Source organism: Mustelus asterias, chromosome 29 (assembly GCF_964213995.1).
Source record: "Mustelus asterias chromosome 29, sMusAst1.hap1.1, whole genome shotgun sequence".
Classification (NCBI taxonomy): domain Eukaryota; kingdom Metazoa; phylum Chordata; class Chondrichthyes; order Carcharhiniformes; family Triakidae; genus Mustelus; species Mustelus asterias.
In genome coordinates, this window is record NC_135829.1 from 24,526,521 (window position 1) to 24,544,643 (window position 18,123).

Consider the following 18,123-nt stretch of genomic DNA (forward strand, 5'->3'; position numbering starts at 1 on the left):
ATTGAACAAGTTGGGCCTATACCAATTGGAGTTTAGAAGAATGAGAGATGATCTTACTGAAACATATAGGATCCTGAGGGGACTTGTTAGGATTAAGGAGGCTGGTTCCTTTTTCAGGAGGAAGTTAGAAGTGGGGTTTAATAAGAGGTCTCCTTTTTAAGACCGAGATGAGGTTTTTTTTTCTCAGCAGGTCCTTTGTCTATGAAATTCTCTTCCCAGAAAGCAGTGGGGGCTGTGTCATTGAATATATTCAAGGCTGAGTTACACACATTTTTGAGGGTTCAATGGTGATGGGGGGTGGCACAGACAGGAAAGTGAAGTTGAGACCACAACCAGATCTTTAGAGCGAGTACAGCGAAGGTTTACCAGGTTGATTCCTGGGATGGCAGGTCTGTCATATCAGGAGAGACTCAGTTGGTTAGGATTATATTCACTGGAGTTTAGAAGAGTGAGAGGGGATCTCATACAAACTTATAAAATTCTAACAAGCTTAGACAGGGTAGATTCAGAAAGAATGTTCCAAATGGTGGGCAGTCCAGGTGGGTTATAGTTTGAGGATGAGGGGTAAACATTTTAGGACTGAGGTGAGGAGAAATTTCTTCACCCAGAGAGTGGTGAATGTGTGGAACTCACTACCATAGAAAGTAGTTGAGTGATTTCAAGAAGAAATTAGATATAGCTCTTGGGGCTGAAGGAATCAAGGGATATGGGGAAGGGGGAATCAGGATATTGAATTTGGTGCTGAGCCATAATGAATGGGCAGAAGGGTCGAATGGCCTACTCCTGTTTCTAGTTTCTAAGCTTCTATGTTTATTGAATGATGGAGCAGGCTTGAAGGGCCAGTTGGCCTGTTCCTATTCATGTTCTATGTCTTACTTGTGGAGCAATAACTGAATCAGATGGGGGTCTCATTCAAATTGTCACTGTTCATGGGCAGCTAGCATTGGGGCTTATCAAACATAACTGCTTCCAGACCATAACCATAACCAATATTGCAGAAAGGAGTAAGCTGGAAAGTAATCAAGAGTCCTGGCTAATTCGACCCCCAACCCTTCCTTTTCTCACTCTCCTGTTCTCATACTTGGAGTCACTGTGTACTGAATCCATGCAGATTTTCATAAACATTTGTGTCTGTCTAGTTGCCAGATGTCAATTTGATGATGAAACATGCCTTGCATGGTATGTGCTCAATGCCATCTGTCAGCCCTTGTGGGAACAAGTTAAATGTGCTTGTTTCAAAGCACGTTACAGTAAATCACTTCTGAAGCACTGTTGAAATGTCGAAAGCACGGCAAAAAATTTTCACGCAGCAAAATCCCACAAATAGCAATCCAATTATGACCAGATAACATGTTTTGTGACATTTAAGGGATAATTATTGGCCAGGACACAAGACAGAACTCCCCGGCCCCTCTTCACAATAGTGTGATATCCAGCTGAGAGCAGACTGGGTTTCACATCTCATCTGAAAGATGGCATCTCTGACAGTGTAGTACTCCCTCAGTACCACAGTGTAAGTGTTAGTTGAGAATTGTTGCAGAGTGCTACTGCTCCTTCATCAGGTGAAGTCAAAATTTCACCTCTCCAGTCAAGACTTCACCTGATGAAGGAGCAGCGCTCTGAAAGCTTGTGATTTCCAATAAACATGTTGGACTATAATCTGGTATCGTGTGACCTCTCATCTTGTCCACCCCAGTCCAACACCAGCATCTCCACATCCTGAGCTAAAGGCAGTTTAAGGAAGTTACCAATGAGATTGGAATATATGTACCTTATTGAAAGATGGTGCAAGCTTCCTTACAATCCAGGGAGAGAGCATTCACTGCACCATTCCAGGCTACATTCAAACTAAAGGCCTAGATTTGAGAAGACAATTTCCTCACCAGTATATTTCCTTTATTAAATAGTTCATTAAATTATGTTTATAAATAAGAGGCAATGGCAAATCACAGGTATTCCCATCCCTCAAACTTGGCACCACTGGGACTGAGGCTCCCCAAGTGTAATTCAATGCATCCAAAAATTGGCTCCATGCTACAAGTTTACATGTGATGTGGAGATACCGGCATTGGACTGGGGTGGGCTCAGTAAGAAGTTTCACAACACCAGGTTAAAGTCCAACAGGTTTATTTGGTAGCACGAGCTTTTGGAGCGCTGCCCCTTCATCAGGACTCATCTGATGAAGGGACAGCGCTCTGAAAGCTGGTGCTACCAAATAAACCTGCTGGACTTTAACCTGGTGTTACAAGTTTAGTAAGAGTTTTAACAACACCAGGTTAAAGTCCAAGAGTTAAAAGGTTAAAACTCTTACTGTGTTTACCCCAGTCCAACGCCGGCATCTCCACATTGTTACAAGTTTACCCAGAAGAGGTGAGATTGTAAAATTACCCGTTATGAATGAGGCTGAGATTCATCCTACAGAAACAAAATTGGTCATTCTACCACATTGCTCATTGTAGGATCTTGCTGTGCACGATTCGCTTACTGCGCAAAGATGTGCGGGTTAGGTGGATTGTGCATGATAAATTGTCCATTAGTGTCAAGGGGATTAGCGGGGTAAATATATGGGGATACAGGGATAGGGCCTGGATGGGATTGTTGTCGGTGCAGGCTCGATGGGCCTAATGGCCTCCTTCTGCATTGCAGGGATTCTATGATTCGGCTCCCACGTTCCCTACATTACAACAGCATTTCAGAAGTACTTCTGCGTAAGGCGTTATATACATTTCAAATGCTTTGCTTTTTCATTTACCAAAGGATTAATGCTCGGACGGATCTTCCCCCAAGAGATAGTGCAGACACAACAGGCTTTGAGTGTGTCCGAATATTTGCAGCATTTGCTGACCCGCTCTTCAGCAGAGAAATGTCTTCCTCAGGTTGTTGGCAGTGTTTGAATTTGATCAGATCCCATCCTGTACTCCTGTAGGTGGCGCGTTCCGGTGTGAAACACCTTGGAATGTGAAACCTCCCAGAATGTTAATTTCAAGGTGTGGCGTCTGCAACCAAAAATCTACAGCAAGGACAAAAATCCAATACATCAATGCAGAGAGGTTCTAATCCGAATTTGCTATGCAAGAATTTGTACATTTCCCCTCCCCCATGTGCGGTTAATTTTCAGTCTGGGCAGGAGAGGGTTAAAAGCTGGGTTACTTCCGGTGCTAAGTGCATTCGAAGCCGGGAGAGTAGTGATTTTTTTCTCTAAAGGGATTTTTCCCCCCCCACGTTCCTGGAGGTTCAGCTTGATATTTTTCTCTTTGGGAGGAGGGAGAGGAAGAGTGAAAGGGGGGCAGGTGAAGAAGAATAGGATGGCCAGCGCGATGTCGGTGGATGCAGTGAGGAGGAAAATTAAGAGTTTACAGGACCAGGCAGATGTGGCGGAGGAGAAAGCGGAGAGACTGCAGAGAGAAGTGGATACAGAGCGACAGTGCCGAGAGCAAGTGAGAGCCAGTAACCTTGAAAGGCTGGGGACTGGGAGCAGGCGGCGGTAACAATGTGATCCTGGCGGGTGGGGATATTGTAACCAGCCTCCTTCCCTGTCCTTCCTCTCTTCGCCCCCCCCCCCCCCTTGCCCTCCTGCGGGGGGGGGGGGGGGTGGGGGCAAGGGGTGGAGGAGAGAGAGAGAGGGAGGGTTGCCATTGAAGATTAAAGAGCAGGCACAAAGATGTCCATTTCTTAAACGTGGATAAGCCAGTCTGGAAATGCAAGTTTCAAAGCAGCTTTTCTCCTAATTACAGATTGGCATTTAATTGTAGGTTTCTTTTCCCCCCGCTCGACTAAATGTTTACTGTGCCTTGTGCCCTAGTTTCCTGGGTTTTGAAGATTGCATTTAGTTCAGGAAATTCGTTTTCGGGTTCCTGTGTGCCATGGATGCATCATTTAGTCGCACTAATGAGTTCATTCAAAGGTTAAACCTTTTTTTTATTTAAGCTGTGCATTCAGTTATGGTTCTGAACTTGGGTATGAAATGAATTGGGAGATGAATCCGTACTAAACTTCTGGTAAGTCTTTGCTTCCCTCCCTTTGATGTGGTTTGTACTGTCCGGCATTTGGCAGGCTGGCTTGATTTAATCAACCGCCTTACTTGAAGCTGATTTTCCGGTTTTGTCGGTGGACAGAACAAAGGAGAGGCTGCCGCAGGGTTTAATCAGCTCAATCCAGGGCTGTCTGTTTAAAGATTTCGAATCGAAGAGTTTATCGAGAACATCTCTCCTTGGGCAGTCCCTCGAGATTTGAGGGTGACTGCTTCCATGCTGCTGTGATGGGTTCTGAGATGGCTGATAAAAACCAATGTGCAATCTGGACTCTGCCACATGTTGGGCAGGTGGTGTTTGAAGGGTTGGGTAGACAGGCTGTGCATTCCCTCTAAACATTCCCCACAAAGTCTCTGGATGTGTTGGGCACCTTTCTGCAGTTCAATCAGTCACAAGTCAGCGTTCCCCATGAGTCGGGGGGGATATGTTTGACCTCTTAAGGGATGTCCTCAAATGCACCCTGACGTGTTTCCCTGTCCTCCTGGGAGTCTCTGCTGTGATTCAGAGAAGAGGGGTTGCTTAAGGAGTCTGATGTTAGGCATGTGAGCCACATGTCTGATCCAGCAGAACTGGTTTTGAGTGATTAGCATCTCATTGCTGGGTAAATTGGCTTGGGAGAAGATGCTGCTGTTGGATTGCCTTTCTTACCCCTGGATTTGGAGCATCTTGTGAAGGCACTACCGTTGCTACTATTTTAGTGCTTTGAGGTGCCTGCTGTAGGTCTAAGTCCCCAAAGTGTTAGGATTATTGCTGCCCATTGACCTTCGTCTTTGGTTTGAGATCCTCCTGTTCTCAGTTGGCCAATGACTGTGCTGGCACATTGGAGGCAATGATAAATGTAATCATCTGTCTGCCTTTGTTGAGGAGCGTCACAAATTTTCACAGGGCAGCACAGTGGATAGCACTGCTGCCTCACAGCACCAGGGACCTGGGTTTGATTCCAAACGTGGGTCACTCTATGGAGTTTGCACATTCTCCCCATGTCTGCGTGGGTTTCCTTCAGTTTTCTCCCACAGTCCAAAGATGTGTGGGTTAGGTTGATTGGACATGGTAAATTGACTCTTAGTGTCCCGGGATGTAATAGAGGGATTAGCAGGGTAACTAGGTGGGGATAGGGCTTGGGTGGGATTGTGGTCAGTGCAGGCTCAATGGGCCAAATGGCCTCCTTCTGCACTGTAGGGTTTCTATGGTTCTAAAACAAGGAAAATAGTCCAGGATCTAGTGGGTGGGGTAGATGTTGTGCTTTGGGAGCTGGTTGGATGAGGATCTTGGTTTTCTGGGTGTCTAGTGAAACTCCCTTTTCCCCATTTGCTTCAGAGGCATCAACTTCTGTGTGAGCGCAGACAGTGTCCCTCGATGCCCCATCTCTCTCGGCCTCAGCACTCCAATCCAAAGCAAAGTTGAGAAAAGTCAATCGGTAAACATTAGCAAAGCCCCTGAGGAAGGTGGAATCCTGCTGAAATTCGGAAACACAGCTAACATGGCGGCACAACCTCCTATCCCTCATTTGGGAAGAGAGCATGCTGGGGGACACTGACTGAGACAATATTTGGGAAGCAAGATATGGCTACAGAGGAGCCTGTCTGCTGTCTGTCACAAGAAGGATCCAGATCTTCCTCAACCACCACCTCCCAGTGACTGAGGAACTTAGAATCATAGAATAGAATCACTACAGTACAGAAAGAGGCCATTCGGCCCATCGAGTCTGCACCGACCATAATCCCACCCAGGCCCCACGCCCATATCCCTACATATTTACCCACTAATCCCTCTAACCTACGCATCTCAGGACACTAAGGGCAATTTTTAGCATGGCCAATCAACCTAACCTGCACATCTTTGGACTGTGGGAGGAAACCGGAGCACCCGGAGGAAACCCACGCAGACACAAGGAGAATGTGCAAACTCCACACAGACAGTGACCCAAGCCGGGAATCAAACCCAGGTCCCTTCCAGAGTCTTCCCTTCTTCCAGAGTCACAGTCTATGCTCATTAGGATGATCTTCACTGCGCAACGAGTTCAAGAAAAGTACAAGGACCTGTAAATGGTCTTTTGTTTTGACCTCATGAGAGCCATTTATTCTGTTGACCACAAAAGTTTATAGAGTATCCTCAAATTTGGCTGCCCTCAGGAATTTGTAGCCATTCTCCACCCACGCCATGATGACATGCAAGCCATGATCCTCACCAATGGAACCACTACAAGATCTAACACTCTGAACTAAGGCTGTGTCATTGCAACAGGTCTTCATTTTCTTCACTGTATAGCATCTATCTCCACTTGGAGAGGCAAGACTTGATCAGGGATAGTCAGCATGGCTTTGTCAGAGGGAGGTCATGCCTAACATTTGATTGAATTTTTTTGAGGAAATTACCAGGTGTGGAGACGAGGGTAGTGCAGTCGATGTGGTTTATATGGATTTCAGCAAAGCCTTTGACAAGGTCCCACATGGGAGACTTGTAAAGAAGATAAATGCACATGGGATACGTGGTAATTTGATAAAGTGGATTCAAAATTGGCTCAGTTGTAGGAGACACTGGGTGATGACAGAAGGCTGCTTTATCGGCTGGAAGCCAGTGTCCAGTGACGTATCACAGGGAACATAGAACATTACAGCGCAGTACAGGCCCTTTGGCCCACGATGTTGCGCCGACCAGTGGTTCCAATCTAAAGCCCCTCTAATCTACACTATTCCAATATCATCCATATGTTTATCCAATAACCACTTGAACGCTCTCAACGTTGACGAGTCCACCACTGCTGCAGGCAGGGCATTCCACGCCCTTGCTACTCTGAGTAAAGAACCTACCTCTAACATCTGTCCTATTTCTCTCACCCCTCAATTTAAAGCTATGTCCCCTCGTGCTAGCCAACACCATCCGAGGAAAAAGGCTCTCACTATCCACCCTATCTAATCCTCTGATCATCTTGTATGCCTCTATTAAGTCACCTCTTAACCTTCTCTCTAACGAAAACAACCTCAAGCCCCTCAGCCTTTCCTCGTACGATTTTCCCACCATACCAGGCAACATCCTGGTAAATCTCCTCTGCACCCTTTCCAACAGTTCCACATCTTTCCTATAATACGGCGACCAGAACTGTACGCAATGCTCCAAATGCGGCCGCACCAGAGTTTTGTACAGTTGCAGCATGACCTCCTGGCTCTGAAGCTCAATCCCTCTCCCAATAAAAGCTAACACACCGTACGCCTTCTTAACAACCCTATCAACCTGGGTGCCAACTTTCAGGGATCTATGCACATGGACACCCAGATCCCTCTGTTCATCCACACTACCAAGTATCTTACCATTAGCCCAGTACTCTGTATTCCTGTTACTCCTTCCAAAGTGAATCACCTCACATTTTTCCGCATTAAACTCCATTTGCCACCTCTCAGCCCAGCTCTGCAGCTTATCTATGTCCCTCTGTAACCTGCCACTTCCCTCCGCACTGTCTACAACTCCACTGACTTGAATGTCATCCGCAAATTTACTAATCCATCCTTCCACGCCCTCATCCAGGTCATTAATAAAAATGGCAAACAGCAGTGGCCCCAAAACAGATCCTTACGGTACACCACTAGTAGCTGAACTCCAGGATGAATATTTCCCATCAACCACCACCCTTTTTTCTTACCGCTAGCCAATTCCTGATCCAAACCACTAAATCACCCTCAATCCCATGTGTCCGTGCTAGGTCCCCTATTATTCTGCAATTGTATAAACAATATAGATGACTATGTGGGAGGTAGGGTTAGCAAGTTTGCAGATTACATAAAGAATGGCCGGGTGGTTAATAGTGAGGTGGAGTGTCTGGGGCTACAGGAAGATATAGACGGAATGGTCAAGTGGCAGATGGAATTTAATCCTGAAAAGTGAGAGGTGATGCACTTTGGAAGGAATAATTTGACAAGGAAACATTCAATGAATGGCATGACACTAGGAAGTTCTGTTGAACAAAGGGACCTTGCTGTTTGTCCATAAATCTCAAAGTGGAAGGGTGTGTTAGTAGATAGTGAAAAAGGCATTTGGGACACTTGCCTTTATCAATCAAGGCATAGATTACCAAAGCATGGAAGTCAAGTAATTTGGTGAGGCCACAGCTAGAGATCTGTGTATAGTTCTGGTCGCCACGGAAGGATGTGATTGCACTGGAGGGGGTGCAGAGGAGATTCACCAGGATGCTGCCTGGGTGGAACATTTAAGTTATAAAAGAGAGGTTGGATGGGCTTAGGTTGTTTTCATTGGAGCAAAAGAGATTGAGGGGCATGGACAGAGTGGATAAGAAGCAGCTGTTCCCCTTAGTTGAAGGGTAAGTCACAAAGGGACATGGGTTCAGGTTGAGGGGGGGGGGGATGTAAAAAAAAAAACTTTTTATCCAGAGGGTGGTGATGGTCTGGAATGCACTGCCTGGGAGGGTGGTGGAGGTGGGTCGCCTCGCATCCTTTTATAAAGTACGTGGATGAGCACTTGGCAAATAACATTCAGGGCGATGGACTGGTAGATGGGATTGGGTGGGAGGTCAGATGTTTCTTGTGTTTCAGTGCAGACTCGATGGGCTGAAGGGCCTCTTCTGCACTCTGATTCTAATATGGCACCTCACTTCCAGCAAATTGCCCATGGTACATGGAGGCAATCTATAGAACAGACGGGACAGTTCTGATTTTTTGCAACAGGGTTACTTTGAGTACAATAGTACCCTGCCTTTTGTGAACAGCCAATGGGAAGTGCTGCTTGATACAATCCACTGGTCATTGGGGCATACAGCCGATGAACTTGGCAGCATAATGTCTAACATTAGGTCTGATTCTGTGAATGGGCAGCATTTGTTGAACAATCCTAAATTTGCTAGGAATTATGCTAGCAACCATTTTAAGATTATCATTTGGGCTCATAATGGAGCTCACTTGTGCTTTCTGCAAGCTACATCTGTCAATGAGCATGGACCCATCCTCTGCTTTTTTTTGGGAACAGTAACTCACTGATACATTCACCATGGCAACATCTTGACCAATTGGAGCTGACTCACAAACCAATTAGTGCCCCTTTTCAAGCAAAATAAATTGTTTATTTATTTGAAATTTGACGTTCTTGCCTGTTCTGATGAGTCTTTTGACAGCATGGCCAGAACTTACTGGACATGCACATTCAGTGGGTCGAGAAGTTGGCATGAAATGTGCTTCCGGCACTGGAATGTCATTTCATGCTTGCTAGCCAATTAATGGCAGCCAACAGGCTGGGAAAGGTGTTGCAGGGGAGGGTGGGCACTGTGAGGGAGGGTGTGAGCTATTGCTTCTAATGTGCTCTATCTGGGACAGTTGCTGCAGAGCTGTCTCAAGGAACTGCAGATCCATGAAAAGTAAAGAGCCACCAGAAAAACTAAGCAGAATGTCGAGGCAGTGCATTCAAACAAACCTCAGTCCCTAGACACCTGTTAATTTTATTTCAGCCCTGACAATTCATCCCACCCTGGATCGAGGTTTAAGCTAAAATACAAAGGCCTGGTCTATTGGCCCATCCACCAACTGTAAATGCAGATGGGCCACATAGAATTACATTCACGTGGCCCCTTGACGGGCTAAATTGTCTGCTTGATTGTTGGAGGGCGCACTTCCAGCTCCCGTGTGCCCCTGCCTACCAAAATATTGCTCAAGTGGGAGATGATTTTGGGTTGTGCACCCAATGTCGTCTTGAACAATTTTGCATGTTTCCAGGTTGGCGTGCACAACGTAAATTTAATGGCCCATCTTTTCCGCCCCCCCCCCCCCAGCAGTAGTCAAGTACTGTGCTACCAAGCAGCTAAAGGAGACATATTTATGTAATATTTGTGAAACAGCTTGGCCTTTTAAGTGAAAATTTGAAAGATAATTGGATCCCATTTATTATTCCCATTCAGTGATCTTGCAGAATGGCAGTTATGTAATGGTAACAATATACAGTTAACAATTCATCTGTTGACACTTTGCCACATGGGGAGGTGCTGAGCAGAATTCTTATGGCGCAGGAGGAGGCCATTCGGCCCATTGTGTCTGGATTAGCTCTCCGAATGAGGATTATAACTCAGTGCCCCTGTCTTTCCCCCTAGCCCTGCACGTTGAACCTTTCTTCACCTGACTTGCAGGCGGTGCATTCCAGACCTGAACACCTGTTGTGTGAAGACATTTTTTTCTATCACATTTGCTTCTTTTGCAAATTGTTTGAATCTCTCATGCCCGCTTGTTCTTGATGTTTTATGAGTGGGAATAGCTTCCCCTCCAACCCCCCCTCCCCCTCCCCTACTCTGTCTAGCCCCCTCATGATTTTGAATATCTCTATCAAATCTCCTCTTCCCTCCAATACGAGCATTGCTGGTATTAGGGAACTTTCCACTATGGGTATTGTAAATGCTGACAGAAACTATAACCTTTAGCCCCTCAGAATGATAAACTTCCAAGAATCAGAGTAGAATAGGGTGTGGTCTCGGTGTTGAACCTTGTCTGATTCACCTTTGTGTGAAATAGAATCTAAATGTATCTTGGATTGGAGTTTTCTAGGTGTGTATTGAGCTTTTTATTGTTCTGTAAAATAAAAGGACTCTAGCTTGCTGAACAAGATGGATTTTTACGTTCTGACTTAAAGGGTCAGCTGTTTCATTCAGTGATTTTTGTAACGTAATGATAGGCGAATACAAATTAAAGGACCCAGGAAAAAGTTAGTTATTTTAAAAAAAACATATGGGCCTTTATAAATAGGCCTGAGCTAGGGTATTGTCTGATTGTGGGCACCACACTTTAGGAAGGTTGTCACGGCGTTGCAAAGGGAGATTTCTTAAAATTTTACCGGGGATAAAGTGCTGGCGAAACATCTTGAAGCAGAGATCAAAAGATCATACAGAACAGGCATAGGCCACCATTCAGCCCAACTTTTAATAAGATTATGGCTGATCTGATTGTGATCTGAACTCCCTCTTTTCTGCCTGTTCCCTAAAATCCTTCATTCCTGAGTCTAACTCCGCTTTGCATTTATTCAATGATCCAGCCTCCACTACTGCATGTGGAAGAGAATTCCAAAGACTAGCCACCCTTTTGGGAGCAGAGATTCCTCCTCTGTCTTAAATGGGAGGTCCTTTGACTGTCTCCTAGTTCTTGATTTCTTCACCAATGGAAACATTTGCCCAGCATCTGCCCTGTTGAGCCTCCTCAGAATTCAATAAGATTGCGCCTCAATCTTTTAAACTTCAATGAATATAGGCCCAACCTACTTAATCTTTCCTCAGGAATCTCCTGTGAACTGCTTTCAACGCTAGTGTATCCCTCCTTAGGCAAGGAGACCAAAACTGTATGCCATACTCTAGCTGTGGTCTCACCAATGCCCTCCACAGACTTCCCTACTCCATCTCCCTTGCAATAAAGGCCAACACTTTAATTGCTGTACTTGCATGCTAACTTTCTATGATTCATATATAAGGATCCTCAGATTCCTCTGTACCACAGCATTCTACAATCTCTCTTGATTGAAATAATATTCTATTCTTCCTGTCAAAGTGGACGTTTTCACAATTTCCCACATTATGCCCCATCTGCCATTTTTCTTCGACCACTTACTTATCCCTTTACAGACTGTCCTCTTCACAACTTGTTTTCCTTCCTATCTTTGTATCCTTGGCAAATTTGGCTGCAAGAACATTTTGGCCAATTAAATAGAGAAGCTGTTTCTGCCAGCAGGATAACTGCTGAATGAATCTGAGGAGATGAGAATTTTTACAGAACAATCTGTGACCTGGAACGCGCTGCCTGAGTGAGTGGTGAAAGTAAATTTGATAAATAAATTGGGTAAATATTTGAAGGAGAAAATATACAGAGGTATGGAGAAAGAATGGTGTGAAGTGGAACTCTTACAAAGGCCCTATTCGTGCATGATGGGCCAAATGGTCACCATCATGCTATAATTTCTTTTATTGGAGAATATGGGAATTGCAAATACATCAAATCAATTCCTTATGTCAGGCAGGATAAGGGCTGATTGTTTAGGATTGAGATAAGGTAAGATTTCTCCACTAAGGGTTGTGAATCTTTGGAAATATCTGCTCTGTCATTTTAAGGTCCTGAGGGCCATTGTCAGTGGATGTGGAGAGGGTGTTTCCTTTTGTCGGAGAATCTAGAATTAGTGGTCAAACTTTAAAAATAAGGGATCACTCATTTAAGACAAGATGAGTAGAAATTTTTCCTCTTGAGTATCATGAGTCTCCTGAAGTCCCTCAAAAGGCAGTGGAAGCAGTCTTTGAATGTTTTTAAGGTAGAGCTAGATAGATTCTTGATTAACAAGGGGAGAGATGGGCGGGAATGTGGGGTTGAGGTTACAATCAGATCACCATGATCTTACTGAAAGGTGGAGCAGGCCCCAGGGGACGAGTGGCCTCCTCTTGCCCCTAATTCATATGTATGTATGGGATAGACCGATTTTTAAATCTCTCAGGGAATGGAGTGCATGGGAGAGTAGAGTTGGAAACTGATCTGCCATATGGTCTACTGCTCCTATTTCTTGTCATCCCTTGTTTCTTGGTTCAGTCTTTCCAAATGAAGACTGACTCAGAATCATAGTGAGATTGAAATGTGGGTGATGCTGCTGTGAATTGTTCTAATGTGCTGATTTAATAAAAATCACACTCATCAGGGAGTGCTGTTCCCCCACACCAAGTGCAATGAATCAGGAGGCATGGGTCTCTAAACCACTGAACCCCAAAAGTAGGGGAAGTTCAGAACAGATGGAGGAATGTTCGTAGAATCCCTACAGTGCAGAAGGAGGCCATTCATCCCATCGAGTCTGCACCGACTACAATCCCACCAGGCCCTATTCCCGTAACCCCACATATTTACCCTGCTAATCCCCCAGACACTAAGGGTCGATTGAGCATGGCCAATCAACCTAACCTGCACATCTTTGGACTGTGGGAGGAAACCAGAGCACCGGAGGGAACCCACGCAGACATGGGGAGAATGTGCAGACTCTGCCCAGACAGTGACCCGAGGCCGGAATTGAACCCGGGTTCCTGTTGCTGTGAGGCAGCAGTGCTAAGCACTGTGTTGCCCCTAATTTATTCTGGAATCTTTTTTTTTCTCTGAGAATCTTGTACAATTTTCCATTCAGTTAATTGAGGTTGGGTGGAGCAGAAAATGGAACTGTTGTCTGCACAGCTAGTCCATCTGCTGCTAAGAACTCTCAGCCATGCTTTTGCGACCCTCAGGGTTGACAATTCCATTGCTTTCCATGTGACCTTCCTCCTCATCAGTTTGATGTTTGTAATTTTACCCACATCAGCCGGTGCCCACACACTGACATTGTCCTGTAGTCTGGCAGCACCTCCGATTGAAAATTCTCATCTGTGTTTTCAAGTTCCTCCCATGACCTGGCCCAGCTCTGATGTCTCAACTGTCTGAGATATTTCCACTCCCCTAATTCTGGCTGTCTGAGTGTCTCCAACTTTGACCATCGTGCTTTGAATTGCCAATAGCCCAAGCTCTAGAATTCCCTCCCAACCCCTAGCTGCCTCTTTACATTGCTTTCCTCTTTTGAGATGCTCCTCAGAGCCTACCTTTTAGTCACCTTGCCTAATTGTCAAATGCATGCACACTTGTAGAGCCCTCTGGGATGTTTTACTGCTTCCTGGGGCTATATAAATGAGTTGTCCATGTTCTCATAAGGAAAAGGATTACAGCTTTGATCACATGATCTACATCCAGCTGTCGAGTCCAAAGGGTCACCTTGACTCCTGCACTAATTGGAAAGCAAGCAAACTCTTAGTTGCCTGAAAGTGTTCTTAACCAGCTCAGATTTAGTTTTCTTTGTGCCCTAATGATTTTTCTCTCAGCTTCTTGAGGCTGATCTTTAATTCATAGAATCCCTACGGTGTAGAAGAGGCCACTTGGCCATCAAGTCTGCACCAACACAGTATTTTACCCAGGTCTGATCCCCTGCCATATCCTGATAACCAATTGGCTAATCCATCTAACCTACACATCTTGGGACTGAGAGGAAACCGGAGCACCCGGAGGAAACCCACGCCAACATGGGGAGAATGTGCAAACTGCACACAGACAATCACCAAGGCCAGAATTGAACCTGGGTCTCTGGTGCTAAGAGGCAGCAGTGCTCACCACTGCTGCCCCAGTGCCACCACAACTGGGCAGAATGATTGGAGAAGGATGGCTAGCCCTGGAAGGAGGTTAAGGTGTAATTAGTGATGGGGCAGATTGTTCATGGGCCGTGGTTAGAGATTGAATGGGGGCTAAGGTTGGGCTGGGGTTAGTGTGTGTAGACTTTCCATGTCTTTATTCATACTGATTTACAATGAACCTGACCTCATTATATTTGGGGCAGTTTGTAACATTAGGTTTGTAGTTTATTTTAAAGTAATGCTTGAACAAGAGGTTTCCTCCTGCTCAAGTACAGCATTGTTTGTATGCTCTTCAAGAATGTGTAATCTTTCAGATCCCAGACCACCAAAAATCAACCGGGTTTTCTCTGGAATGTCTGCTCATTCACGTTCTTCCCCCTGTGGGTGAGAACTGAGGTTCAATTTCTGGTGTTCTTTACTGAATGCAGAAAGAAAAAGTTCATTGCCAATAGGGCCTTTTAATATATGTTAGAAACATAGAAATACTACAGCACAAAACAGGCCCTTCGGCCCCACAAGTTGTGCTGAAAATATCCCTACCTTCTAGGCCTACCTATAACCCTCCATCCTATTAAGTCCCATGTACTCATCCAGGAGTCTCTTAAAAGACCCTATTGAGTTTGCCTCCACCACCACTGACTGCAGCCGATTCCACTCGCCCACCACCCTCTGTGTGAAAAACTTCCCCTTAACATTTAGCCACTAATAAATTCAATCAAAAACTCCAAAGGGTGTCCTACATGTGCAGTGAGTCCCACATTCTCACCACTCCGGGTAGTTGTGGCAAAGAGCATAGATGAGTTTAAGAGGATGAGTTTGAATAAAGACGAGGGTTAAAAAATGTGGTAATTGGGCAAAATAAAGTCAATGTGAGGCGGCGTTAAATAAAGACATTAACCTTTTATGTCGGCTGGCCTGTTCCTGTGTACAAACTGACAACTAGCTTAGAAATTGGGGTGGCAAGTTAGCACTGCTGCTTCACAGCGCCAGGGACCCGGGTTCGACTCCTGGCTTGGATCACTGCCTGTGTGGAGTTTGCACGTTCTCCCCGTGTCTGCGTGGGTTTCCTCCCACAGTCTGAAAGACGTGCTGGTTAGGTGCATTGACCCGAACAGGTGCTGGAGTGTGGCGACTAGGGGGAATTTCACAGTAACTTCACTGCCATGTTAATGTAAGCCTTACTTGTGACTAACAAATAAATAAACTTTAAATTTTGAGAGTTAATGATTACAAGCAGTTTCCTGTGAATTTCCTCTGCAGAGACTGATCTGCTATTACTTTTTATGGTCTGCTTTTCATTTTATGCAAAACTCCAGAAGTGTACCACACTGGGATAGTGTGACCTTTATCTAAATGGCCCCTTTAGTTCAGATGATCTTGGCATGTAATAACTAGAAGTGACTGATCAAAAGGTTGTTCAGTTGGGTCAGCTCTAAATCTATCTTGAGGCATCATGTTTGGAAACCTCTTGCGTGTGTAGTGCTTCCCATTGAGTTAACTTCTTGCTGAAGTGTTTCTTTGATAAATAAGTTGCAAATCCAATTGTTTGTAGAATAATTTCTCTATTCTAGTAACTGCAGATAATTTAAAGGGAACTTGAAGGGCAGGGTTACTGTGGGCTGTGCTAAATATATACTTTATTTTTCCATTCCGAGCAAGTGCATGGGAAGATCCCAGTAAAACATTTAGGACAGAAAGGATGTTGCAGCAACCAGTAAAGGTGAACCATGTCTGTGAGCAGCTCAACTTGTCGAAGTCGACTCATTCTGGTGTGGTTGTGCCACCTTGTGTTTGTCATGGAGTTTGAGTGTGTGTTGTTCTGTCCCAGGCTGAAGCAGATGTCGCCTCGCTGAACAGACGCATCCAGCTGGTTGAGGAAGAGTTGGACAGGGCCCAAGAACGTCTGGCTACTGCTCTCCAGAAACTGGAGGAGGCTGAGAAGGCTGCTGATGAGAGTGAAAGGTGAGGAACCTTGCTGCTGATTAAAGCATTTGATCCCTTTGCTAGTCCAGATTTTGTCTCCAGGTTATTAATACCTTGTATAGATCTCTTCCCTCAATATTTTAAAGCTGAATGTTTAATGACAAACCTTATTCTTTTTAGAACTCTGGCGGTAAGAATCAATGAAAACTGAAACTAATTGTTTTGATATGAAAGCATACTTGTATTTAACATAGTAAAGCATCCTCGGATGCTGCACTGGAGTGTTATCAAGTATCGCCTCCAGCAAGTAGTTAGTGTTAATATTTTAAATCCAATTCTGTTCTTTTACTAAGTAATCCAGTGCTCCAAGTAGAATAGATATAATTTGTTCCAATTCTTCCCCCTGCTATTGAATTGCAATTCGACACCCAGCTGGGCACTGACATTCTCTGGCTGATGGACATTGATGTTTTGCTGAGTTGCTCGAGATGGGATGGAGAGGGACCATCTTATTCCAATGCAGACGGATGACCTGGAAATCAGAAGATGTCCAGGAAATTTGATCCTGTTTTACAATTCCTCAAAAGAAGGTTATTGGGGGTGGAAATGGGCACAGGATTGAGATGTCTTCCTGTATGTTGTGGTCACATGCTCACAGTTGTTGGATATCATCTCTGGCTTCTAATATGAAGACCCATCCATTTCCCCCCACAGATAGTCGGGCCTGGATGCCTGCTCATGCTAGAAGTTGCATGGATGTTGTAACAACAGGATTGGGCTGGGTTGGAATTCCCCATTGTTTTTTTATGCAAGCTTAAAACCAAGAATGATCAATCTGGTATCAGTCCAGCTTTTGGAAGTGGGTGTAATGTTGAAGGAGTGGGAAGGATGGTGTATTGTAATTGTATTACTCAGTGTGCTTAGAAATGGAACTTGATCTACAAATGCGATACTCAAAGATAGCATTGTTGACTAAATCATTGGAAATGATCTTTTATTCATTCCAATCCTTCCCAACTCAATTTGTCTCAGAACATAGCACCTACTAGTCTTGGCAGCTGAGGCCATTTTCAAATCAAGATATTTACTTTCTCCCCTGTTCTATCCTTGCTTAAGTAAAGATGCACAATCTGGGATGCAGGACTATGATTTTCATTCAAACACATCAGCATAGTTCACCTTGTCTAATCATTGTTATTTCCAAGGGATTAATTACATTTTAAAGAGAAACCACTTTGTTCTGTAGAGGTCCTTGGGACAATGAAGTGTTGCCCCTGTCTCCTGGTGGCATTACTGCGGAGACCTGGCGTGAATGAAGTCTCCGCTCCACTCTGAAAACTGATTTTTAAATTTGACTTGTTGCTGAACGAGGAAATAGCTTGAGTAGAAAATATTGTTGACTTGGACCTTTCTTCTCCTTTAATAGAATGTCATTGGTGGGTGAAGTGTGAAGGGAAGGGGAGAACCAGGGAAAGAGTAGGGACCAAAAGGGCATCTGTGGGTTGAGCCAGAGGACATTGGTAAGGTGCTGACCGTATACTTCACATCTATTTTCACCCAAGAGAATGAGGACGATGGTATGGAATTCAGGGAGAGAGACTGGGGGGTTCTTGACCCAGTTGACATAGGAAAGGACATGGTATTGGAGGTTTGGGCAGACTTAAAAGTGGACAAATCTCCAGGTCCAGATAAGTTGTGTTCCAGACTGCTGGGAGGCAAGGGAGGAGATTACAGTGGCTCTAACCCAAATTTTAATTCCTCTTGCCAGAGACCTGGAGAAAAGCTAGCATGATTCTGCTATTTAAGGGTTGTAGAGATAAGCCAGGGAACTACAGACCAATAAGTCTCCTGTCAGTGGTAGGGAAACTATTGGAGAAAGTTCTGAAGCAGAATGTCTATTTCCACTTGGAGAGGCAAAGTTTGATCAGGGAACATCAGTGTGGCTTCATTAGAGGGAGGTTCTGCTTAACAAACTTCACTGAGTATTTTGAGGAGGTGATCAGGTGTGTAGATGAG

The 18,123-nt window shown here is 44.8% G+C and overlaps 1 protein-coding gene across 1 annotated transcript in view; it reads left to right on the plus strand.

The window, feature by feature from the left end:
- Positions 1-18,123, plus strand: part of LOC144480590 (tropomyosin alpha-1 chain) — a 35,397-nt gene that overhangs the window by 3,359 nt on the left and 13,915 nt on the right. Inside the window, exon 3 of the mRNA XM_078200219.1 lies at positions 16,013-16,146. Coding sequence (XP_078056345.1) covers positions 16,013-16,146 — 134 coding nt within the window. The remainder of the gene's footprint in view (positions 1-16,012; positions 16,147-18,123) is intronic.